At 33.1% G+C, this 11,321-nt stretch overlaps 1 protein-coding gene across 1 annotated transcript; it reads right to left on the bottom strand.

The window, feature by feature from the left end:
• Nucleotides 1–5,139: 5,139 nt before the first annotated feature.
• On the bottom strand, nt 5,140–8,866 carry LOC133698583 (elongator complex protein 5-like). Its single transcript, XM_062121559.1, has 9 exons — nt 8,642–8,866; nt 8,465–8,557; nt 8,102–8,271; nt 7,888–7,934; nt 6,787–6,856; nt 6,320–6,546; nt 6,086–6,184; nt 5,883–5,958; nt 5,140–5,761 (listed from the first exon to the last, which is right to left on the bottom strand). Exons 1-9 carry the CDS (start codon nt 8,806–8,808, stop codon nt 5,571–5,573), a joined length of 1,140 nt encoding a protein of 379 aa, XP_061977543.1. The 5' UTR covers nt 8,809–8,866; the 3' UTR covers nt 5,140–5,570.
• Between the last annotated feature and the right edge of the window lie 2,455 nt (nt 8,867–11,321).

Here is an 11,321-nt window from a genome sequence, read left to right as displayed (position 1 = left end):
CAACAACATCATCATCCTTAACTATTATACTACTGGTAACTAGGGCATACATTACTTGTTCGCCTTATATCTCCTTTAGAAACTGTGATAAAAAAACAGCAAATCCTTTTTTTTTTAGTTTTTGTATCCACTTTCTCTTTTATAAATGTCAATGTTATATGTTTCTCTTTAATGCTTTGGGTGTATGTATTTTTTTTACCATCATGTATCACACTCCTATCAATTTATCATATCATTCCCAACAAAATATGGCACGAGTCTATAGACACCATATCACACTAAACATTATCAAAATATTTTTGTTTTGTATAAAAGGAAAAATATAGCATTTATCAATAATTACCTGAATGTCACTATTCATCCATGTTGACTTATGGGGCTTAAGATGATTTTCAGTAGTAAGTTAAAGCTTCTTCATTGTCTTCACAAATATTATATGCTCGCAGCTACCACTCTATAATCAAGTTCCGAACTTTGTTTTTAATCATTCATGTAGAGTATAAGATATTAGTATGCCACCAATCCTATTCTAAATCACTTTTGGGCATTAACAAATTATTTTTAATAATAAAGATAGTACCACCATCTCTATACAAAATCTCTACATCACTTCTCGAGTCATCATTATACTTAAGATCAATCACATCGGTAGGCTCCTTGATCAGCAAGTTTTTTCTTAGATGACTCACTATTTTGCCATACTCACTAGCTTGTTGCCCTAGTTTATCATATCTTAAGCAATGAATTCTGAAGTCGGAACCCTGACCCGTTGTCTGTTGGTTCTGTTAGGCTAGCCTAGGTTATGTGGTGGTACCCATCTGATTATTATTATGTCATCCTTCTCTATTTCTAATATGCTTGAAGATTTTTAATAAGCAACATGTTTTTTCTCTATTGTCGATGCACTTTAATAGGCCTAAAAAATTGTTCATAAAGATTAGATACACAATAGATCTTGTATGAACTATTGTAGACAACTTAGATACATTGCCGCTAATTGTTCTTTCATTTCTGCCAAACCATTTTGAGCTACTAACTGGTAGAAATTATCAGTGAATTATTAACAAACTTACCTCATGTTTTAGCGTATGAAACCTTTGATATAGGGTGTAGAAATAGAAAAAAAAAAAGGTGTTCCCTCATCGTCTTCTTTATCTTATTTCATTAATTGATTTTTTTTTCTTTGTCTCTCTCGTGTCTTCTTTAATTGTTCCCCCTAAACAAATGATTAGCCTTTTAGTCTGATTGTGATTAACTTAACTCACACTTACTAAGGAACCTTTTTATACTAAAAAATACTCTTAACTTTGTTCAACTAGTCTTTGAACTCCTTTGCTTATAAAGTTTTAGTAAACTCAAAGAGTTTGATATGAAGCTTGAAATCCCCAAATCTAACCTCTTCTTTTTCATAAGGTTGTCTCCTCTAATCATGCCTTTCGTTTTCAGTATTAGCCAAGGATTTATGGTCATTCTCTTGGATCGGTTCTTGTTGCTTTTTATCTTTTAACCTATAAGTCAATTCTATGATTTGCTTCTTCATATCCTTCTTGATGGGCTCCTGGATGTATCTCTACCAAAGAGGAGCCTTATCATCCCCCTGGCAATGTCTTACTTCATGACCTATTTCTACCATAATTGTTGGTAGCACACATCAAGCAAATAATTATTCATGAAATTATAAAGTTGTAGCACACAACAAGCAATATAAAACATAGGATTGTTGAGCTCTAATTACCAACTGATATAGGTGAAAGCTAATAGGATAGTAATAGCATATAAAACATAAAAATTTTAATAAGCGAAAAGGATTACAGATATGAACTCTAAATTCACAATTTTATTCTGTGAAATTTAAATATATGGTGGTTACCTCTTCAAAAGGTTTACAAAACTTTTAAATAGGCCAGGAAAACATGCCTCTTCTAGAAAACAACCTATAGTCCAAAAACATTAAGGAAATTAAAACATAATCCAAAATAAAAATAATAAATCTAAAAAAATCCTAGGAAAATAACAAAATTAGATCGCACAACAACTTTTGAGCTTAATTCTAGGATATTCAATGCTCCAATAAGCGTAGAGTAGCTTCTTAAAAGAAAATTACATGTGGAATCACCTAGAAAAATTTGACCTTGATCCAATGATTGAATCTCCAGTTATCTCAATTTTAAGATGCTTGCTTAACCTATGCAACCAAGCATTTTCTTGAGCCTAGACCTATCATACTGGTCTATAAAAGCATCTATTAAGCAATCTATATAGTCTGCTTGTTAAATCTCCATCTAATAGTGTCATATCCTTACCTAAATTCTTGGAACCTTCAGTTTCTACTGTTATTCTAGGATTAAGGCAACAATAACACCTGAAGAAGGGTGAATTAGGTGTTCCACTAATATTAACACAAAATGAAATTTAAAACAATTAAGCATACTAAGCATAATAAACACAATAACCAACAATATAATTAAAGTGATTAAAATAAATAGGTAAGGGAAAAGAGATTGCAAACTCAAGTTTTTAACGTGGTTCAGTAAGCCTACAAACACACCTCAAGTACCAACTAAACTTGAGTATTGTATTATTTTACTAATTCAAGTTAAAGATACAATATCCTTAATGAATCCATACCAAGCTTATATGCCACTTGAAGATACCCCCTCTCGAGATTTTTCTCTTGGTAACAATACTTCACCAATGCCAAAAGTTTATCCAAACTCTCAAGTTTTTACAAGTGTTTTGTAGTCACAAAATACTCTTCATGGAGTGGATTTTATAATTCAGAATCTATGATTTATATAGCTCACTTAATAGCATAAGGGATTTGAAAGTGTTTAAATGTTGTGAGAATGAGAATATATACTCTTGTGCAAGATTATGAAGGTTTTAATGCATAAATACAAGTATGATTAAGGATTTTGATGATTTTGAAGTTGTTTTGCTTTTAAAATAGCTTGTATATGATATATGTTCAAATTCTTTATCTGATTTTGTAATTAGACAAGCTATATATATGTTTCTAGCAAAAATTAGTAGTTTTATAGTTGTTATTGTTCCTTTGATAGATGAAACGGTCGACCGGTTCATATTGGTTAGGACAATCGATTGACCGTTTCCTACAAATTCTCAGGGATGAACAAGCAGTTAACCGGTTCACTTGATATAGCCAAGTAGTTGACCGATTCAATTTAAAAACCTAGATTTGATAGTTTTAAACCTAATGAATCTTAAGTCGATTAAATGCATATCAATCATATAATGCATGCAATGTGAAGTGTGTGAATTCATTTTAATTTGTGCTATCAAGTAAGATGTAGAGATTTACACAATTTGTACTAAAAAAATCCTTAAAAATTAAATCTTCACTTATTTTGTATCTTGAACTTGTTGATTGATTTTTTCATTTAATTCTTCATACTTGTTAATGTGATTTTCATTTAAAACCTTTAAACTTATTTTTAATCAAACATATTCATTTAATTGGTATCATCAAAATATATAAATATTAATATTTAACTCAAAGATCAACATCTACAACCCTGGTTGCATCAATATTAGTCATCAGATTCTGGCTTCCATAGGCTCTAGCCGTGTGAGCATGCTTGCTCAACTAAAAATGAGACACAACAGCAGCATGGAAGTACTTTTTAGCATCTTTCGATTTAAGAACAGCATTTGACTTTATTCCACAAGAGTTACGAGAACACAAAAAATGCAACCAAATCCATCCATTATAGCATATAAACCTCCTAATATTCTATAGTAGGACACTACACAAACAATCCCTAATAATGCCTTGCCATCGGCTAAGCCTATCCTCATCAGCTTTGTTGGGAAACCATTGGCACTTCACAGGAAGTTCCACAGGTCACATCCAAAACAGCATCCGATATTGTGACCCAAAACACTTCTTCCTGGTTCATATCAGTAGCTGACAAGTTTTCACGCAGAAAGGCAACCTGCAATCTACTTGTTCAAATTACCACACATAACTAAGTAGAGCTTTGCTACAGATCCAAACCAAATCTTTTTTTACGAACATCATAAAGACCATATTAGTTGATTTGTCTGCCTCTTGCTAGCTTTAAAAAACACCAGCAGAGAGGGCATTCTTGCTTGTCCTCTTCATTCATATGTTGTAGCTGCAGGACATCCTGCTTCATTAGAACATGTCTCATATATGTGGTAGCTACACATCAGCATCAACTACTACACGAAGTCGAAGAATCATCACAAAACATTAACACATCTCTAATTAACTTCACATTCACAGTGAAGTCGAAAGCCAGACAAACATAAATTAATCTTATAGGCTAATACTATTAATTAACAAGTTCTAAAAAGAATTATTTCAATTATTTAAAATGAAAATCAAATTCCTCATAGGCAGCGGAGATGGAGGATGGGTCGGTGAGGTTTGGTTTGGTTTTGATGGAAGGCGTCGACGGTGCTTCGTTTAGTGTACTCTCTGATGTTGTAATCGGGGAACTGGCGGGCTGCGCGTATAAAAGAGTGGTACAGATAATGGATTTCGCCTATTGAGATATACCGACTGACAAATGGAGATCGGCTTTTAAAGGAGCTCAATCATCTTGTAACGAAATCCAATCTTAGGCGACCCAAAACTATAGACAGCACATGAATTACTCGGAATGCCTGTATCTCACAACACTCTTCGTCACGCTTAAGAAAGATATTCAGGGCAGTGGAAAAACCAAAAGGCACACTCAGAAAAGCTAAAAAACCTGCCAGTCTTCAGAAGATTGGAGGATCGAACATGTAGAAGCCTCACAGTAACTTACCAAACAACACCAGACTCCTAGAAAGAAGTCACTTGACGAGCAACAAGTGTCAGCCTATATAGCAATCTTATGTTAAATCAAAACACAGCGCTTTCTATATTTATGGAGTATGCTCGCAAAAAAGTGAAAATATACTGGGTATTAGATGATTTGTACTTGTATCCCTCACTGTTGCCCAACGTGAAGAGAATGCAATGGGCTCGTACTTGTTTTACCAGTCCAGTGATCCTTGTGGTGGTTACTCCTTTCCATTAAAATCAGGGCAAGGCCATACACCCACTTTGAAGCTCTCTCTTATGGCAAGAAAATGTATGCTGGACAGGGCCATTACGCATTCCTCTTAAGCTAGCAAAAGGAATTACTTCATAGAGCTGACAACACTAAATTGTTCTTGAACTGGCAAGGATACAACTCAAACTTGAGAACCATCTTTTCCTGGACTGGATGCACTCCCATTAGCCTAGATGCCCATTGTTGTTGTAGAACACTTAATGTCTTTCCTCCATCTGCTATCCTCTGCATGCTTAGAAGTCTGCTGGATCCATTTATATAGCATAGCGCTGCCTCTTATCAAAAAATTAGCATCACACTGATCCGAGGAATAACCTTTTTTTCTAGGTCTCCTATGCCGTACTAAAATAGTCAAATAGTAAAAAATAAAAATTGATTTCCGTTTTAAGGGACGTGCAAACAACCGGAAAATGAGATCCTATATTTTACAATTTATGCACTCTGGCATCAGTTCATAATCATGAACAGTGCATGTATATATTATATATCCAAATCATCATCTGGGTCCTCGTCAGAATCTGGCATCTCATCATCTGAATCACGAAAATATATTATCTCACCTTCACCAGAGTCAGTTTTTTGTGAATTCCCACTTGAAGAAAGAGTTGCCTCAGTTTTGCTCTCTGTAAGAGATCTTCGACCATCATAGATATGAATAGGTCCACCGTCTCCTAAAGCAAACAAAAGCGAAGGTTAAGAATTGATGTAGAAGCAAACATCTTGTACTTTCTAAGATTAAATAAAATCTCAAGTGAAGGAATCAAATCTATTAATCAATCCACGTTTCCACACCTTGGTGCTCAAAAGGCAGTACAACCTTAGCCCTGTCAATCCGTTCTTTCTCTGTTAACTCTAGATTAAACTGCACCTGTTGAAAGAAGCACCAGTTACAGAAAAATGAGTGAAGTTACACAAAGTACATCTGCTATCTTGGGGGTGCACATGTGCATGGGTGCATGTACTGGTGTGTGAGAGAGAGAGCACTCCACACAGACCTTTGGCACAAGGCCTTGATTAATTTGATTAACTAGCCCATCTTCAGATGAAACAGATGTAAAATTGTTGCTTGACTGATCAATATGAAATCCTTCATTCTAAAAACAGAATAAAAATCCGTTACAGCAATTTGATGCTTCATAATCAGGGGCAACAGATCCCGCCAGACCCTTCCAAAAAAACAGAAGAAAGAAAGAAAGAAAGCAAAGAGAGAAAAGGAGAGAGACACTCACCACCACACGAACACGCCCATTCCGGCGCTTGAATCGGACTTGAAGCTTTCCTTTCCCAAAGTTCTGTTCCAACAAAGAGAGGTTTTCTAAATCCCCTCTCTTTCCACCAGCAGTTTGATGCAGTGGTTCTACACTGGCCACCACAGAGGACAGATATTCAAGAGCAGATGTAACTTTGACTTCATGAAGGTCTGAATGTAACAACCAAAAGATGCTAGAAATCTGTTCTGCAATCATGAAACAACAGTGAATATACACTCAATATTAAACCACATCAATGTCATCAAAACCCTTCTGCCAATCCTAAAGGAGTCAGATTTATTTAAAAGGAAAGGCAAACCATTAATTTTTATGTATTTAAACACCAAAGATATAGTTCTTGTTCTAAGCCAAGTAACAGCAGAATATCAAAGGAAAACAGTGCATTAAATTAGAGAAAGTCTGGGGGGGAACATAAATGCTAATACCATGGCTACGAAGGTTGCTTATAAGGCCTGCAACTGTTGGTGTAGATGTATGTCTTAGCATTTCATTTATCTGGTTAAAATTGTGAAGAATCCATCAGAATGAAATCATAGAAGAAAAGGGGCAAACATATGAGCTGTAAGACGTGAAAGACTACTCAACATTAAAACTGAGCATTCTGACATATTGTGCTGTCACTAGAATTTTATATAAAAGGACAAACTACCACAAGTTCAATATCTCACAAGTTAAACAAAAACTATTAAATTATGATAACAGATTGAAATTGTTCTTTTGGTGATTTAACAGCAAATAAATATACTCTGTATTGATCAGGTTTTTGAAGAACTGTAATGATGAAGGAAGCGTTGTGTCATTCCCAAGGATAGCCAACATCATCTCTATGTCCTAGGATCCATTCTACTGCATTAGAACATGCCTCGAGAAATAAGGAGAATGATTTCGATACCAATCAACAAATTCTCTGGGTTTTCCATGGGCACTATTCATGTGAGCATGCCTGCTGAACTAAACTGAGACAAAAAAGCACTATGCAAGTACCTTTTGGCATATTTTGCTCTAAGAACCATATTTCAAATTTATTCCACGTGCGTTAGGAGAAAACAAGAAATGCAATCAAATCCATCCATTTCAGCATAGAACCTCCTAATATTCTGAAGTAAGACACCAGACATACAATCCCTAATAATGCCTTCCCTCTGGCTAAGCCTGTCCTCATCAGGTTTGTTGGGAAAACATTGGCACTTCACAGGAAGTTTCCACAGGTCACATCCAAAACAGAACGATACTTTCTAACAGAGGCATCCAATATAGTAACCCAAAATACTTCTTGGCTCATATCAGTACTTGACAAGAAGTTTCCACACAGAAAAGCAACCTACAATCCATTTGTTCATATTACCACACATAACGAAGTGGAACTTGGTTATAGACCTAAGGCAACAATTTACTAGAAAATCATTAGACCACACCAGCAGGATCACCTGAACTTCATTTAAACTTAACAGCGATGGCCATAGCCCTAATTTTTCATATTCTAAACACAGTTATCAGAGATTCAAACTTGCAGGTTCCAGAATTACCGAATCTATGGCAACAGAAAAACGATCCTTTCCTTGTCCAACCAACCCTGCAAGTAAAAACACAAAAAACTACTAGCAAATTAACCAACTGATGGACCAAACAGTTTTTTAAGCACAATTCTTCTCAGAAGAATCCACTTTTCTTCTACTTCCATTATTGCCATATCTTTCACATACAAAACCAAGCAGCAACAAAAATTCACACAGAACTTGCCTTTCCCCAGTTCAAGAATCATAGAGTACAGCTTGTCCAAATCCTTCACATCCTTACAGACACGGCTCAAACTTGAAGAAGTTTCATGGGAAGCATCCATGAAATTTCCCGGCCCCATAAGCTGATCCTTCCAACAAAGCGGATCCGTATAACAATCCAAAATCTGAACCCTACAACAACAATAATTCAGCCCACATGTCCCCGCCCATAAATCACTTCACACATTCTACAATCACAAAAAATAACACGATTTTACCAAAAACATAAGAATTAATTATATATATATAAACACTTAATATTTTTTTCCATTTCCTTCACTTTCACAATAACCAAACAGTGTGTATAGAGTAAAAAACTTTTTACCATTTATGAGATGAATTTACATCAATCCCTCTGCTTTTCAGTAAATCCACGTAAAACGAAGGGCTCCGTGAAAACGCAACAATCACAATAGCACTGCAACATCAATTAATTAATCTCGATTAAATTAATAAAACAACAAAAGGGACCAGAAACGGCGTGGTTTTGAATTGGACAAACCGGGACTGGGATTTGGAGGCTAAAATGAAGGAGGAGAGCTGGGAGAGCACGTGAGAGAAGACGTGAAAACCGAAAGGAGAAGCTGCAGTATCTTTGATAGTAAGAGCTGGTGCTTGCTCTCCTTCTAACGATCCGTCTCGTAGGGTTCTGCACATTGATTCTGCCATTGTTGACTCTCAGAGATTTTGAGAACTGCAAGTAAAACCCTAATTTTGAGGGTTTTTGAAAAGATTTTGGGGGGTTTTGTAGTTTGGTTCCTGGATTTTTCTATTATTACTAAATGGCCCTAAAGTTTGGATTTGTTTAGTATTTTTTTTATTTGTGTACTTTGTTAAATTTATTAATTCTCTTAAAAATTGCTGCATATTTTTTTTAACCAAAATTATTTAGGAGCTTTCATATAAGTTTTTTTTCTAAGAGATTTAGTAAATAAATAGGATTTTTTTTTAGGGAAATAAATAAGAAGTTTTTGGTTTAAAAGGTTTGTAAAAAACATTTTGAGAAAAAAATCAAAGAAACTTATTATTTTGCAATATTTTATTTTTTATAAATTATAAGCTAAATTATTTTTTATATTAGATAGTGGCTCACCTGTTAAATAGATTTACAGACATTAAAGAGATAGAGACTAGAGAGAGAGAAACAGGAGACAGGAAATTAAAAAATATTTTTTTTTCAATAGATAAAAATATTTTTATTATTTTTTTTACTATATATAATTTTTTTTATGTCATTTTCGTATCTATTTATGTCCGTATACAAGCATGGTATAATTTTTCTTGATATAAAGTTAAAATTAGCGTTCTTGTTTTGGTGGTCAGAACAAAATAAAAGCTATTTAGAGTGTAGTTCACATTGTAATAATAATTATTTTTTAAAATATTTTTTATTTTAAAAATAAATTAAATAATTTTTAATTTTTAAAAATTTATTTTTAACATTAATATATAAAAAAATAAAAAAAAACTAATTTAAAACAAAAAATAAATAAAAATTTTAAAAACAATGATGTATTCGCAATACCAAATATATTTTTATATTTGAATTTTTCTTTTTTTTTTATTAATTTTCAAAAGTCACAAAAACACCGAATAGAGTAGTATATTGCTAAATTATTTTGAAAGTTAGGATTTGAAATCATAGTTTTAAAACTCGGTCTAGTCTGGTGGCTTGACTCTGGACCCGGCTGACCCAGGGCTGGAACCAGGTTAAGTTTAAGAAAAAATAGAAAAAGTTAAAACCTGGAGTGACCTGGCAAGAACTGGTCAAAAACTCGATTACAACCTATTAACTTTTGTTTTTTTTAACTAAAACGATATCGTTTTGATATTTAAATAAAATTAAAATTAACACAAGTAATCTGTCAAAACTTAAAATCCGAGTTTTAAATAAGGCGGATTTAAAAATTCTGATTGAAATTATCATTAGATTCAACATTAAAATATGAGGAAATTGAATCTTTCCCATATTAGAAATTAATAATATGAATTTGTCAATTCAAAGTTGGAACGACAGTACCAAATCTTGCTAATAGAAAATTACGAACTGTCAAGGTCAAATTCCCTCCGTTCAACAAAAAGTGATGACAAATCCTTTATTAAAATCGGAAAAAACACGATCAGTAAAGCAACAGGCGGTCACATGTGAAATTTAATTTTTTACCTAAAAAAAACCTAACATAACCTACAATTATGGATAAATAAAGAGACACACGTGGGCTGGGGGACTACAATTAATGAAAGACATCAAATGACAGCTAAACCATACTTATAACTCGCCGGTGGTGCATGATACATTGGGTTAACTTGAGACTGGCCATAAATTTGGATTGGTTCGGATTAAAATATATATATATATATATAATTTAATCTAGTTAATAATCTGAGTTGACTCATAACAAGATTAATTAGTAAAATCTAATTAAAAGCTCATTGATTTTTTCTAAAAAAATTTATAAAAACAACACCATTTTAATGTTACTTAAAAAAATAATATTTTCATATTAATTTAGGTGGAATCAAGTTAATACCTCAAACTAGATTAATCTTTAAATCAGGTTTTATAACTAGATCAATCCATGTGGAACTCAGTTGAACAGCATATTTTTAAAAAATTTAATTTTTTATTTAAAATTAATTTTTTTATGTTTTCAAATTATTTTAATATGTTTTTATTAAAAATATTTTTTAATATATTTATAAATAAAAATATTTTAAATCACATCCCAAACAAACTTGGGAGCAACTTCTTCATGGAAAAAATATTTTTTTAATATATTTATAAATAAAAAATATTTTAAATCACATCCGAAACAAACTTGTGAACAACTGCAACTGCTTCATGGAAAACACAGGTATTTTGTAATATTTTTTTTAACATTCCATTGACATGTAATTTGCAAGGTTAGTCACTCATTTTACTATGCTTGCTTTTGTACGATCAAACTAGGTATGTAGTTATGTACAAGCATGTTTAAGGCAAGATTGTGACTCTTACTAACCCTGGGAAGCTGGAACTTGCAATCATTGCGTTGCCCAAATGATTACTTTAAATCATAAATTTCGTTGTTTTATTTACATGCACGTATTATATCCGACGTAGTTGGAATAAACATACATATAATACTTGGTTGATTGGAGTGAAGAAAAATAACAATTTGTTTTTTTCCCTAACAAAATTC

Source organism: Populus nigra, chromosome 7 (assembly GCF_951802175.1).
Source record: "Populus nigra chromosome 7, ddPopNigr1.1, whole genome shotgun sequence".
NCBI lineage: Eukaryota > Viridiplantae > Streptophyta > Magnoliopsida > Malpighiales > Salicaceae > Populus > Populus nigra.
Note: the sequence above shows the minus strand (reverse complement) of the source record. Positions and strands in the feature narration are given on the sequence as shown.

Coding starts and splice junctions, on each gene's coding strand:
- LOC133698583 (XM_062121559.1), bottom strand. CDS start 8,808: ATGGCAGAATCAATGTGCAGAACCCTACGAGACGGATCGTTAGAAGGA. Junction 6,547..6,786: donor AAGCAACCTTCGTAGCCATG/GTATTAGCATTT, acceptor TCATGATTGCAG/AACAGATTTCTAGCATCTTT. Junction 6,185..6,319: donor ATGGGCGTGTTCGTGTGGTG/GTGAGTGTCTCT, acceptor TTCTGTTTTTAG/AATGAAGGATTTCATATTGA.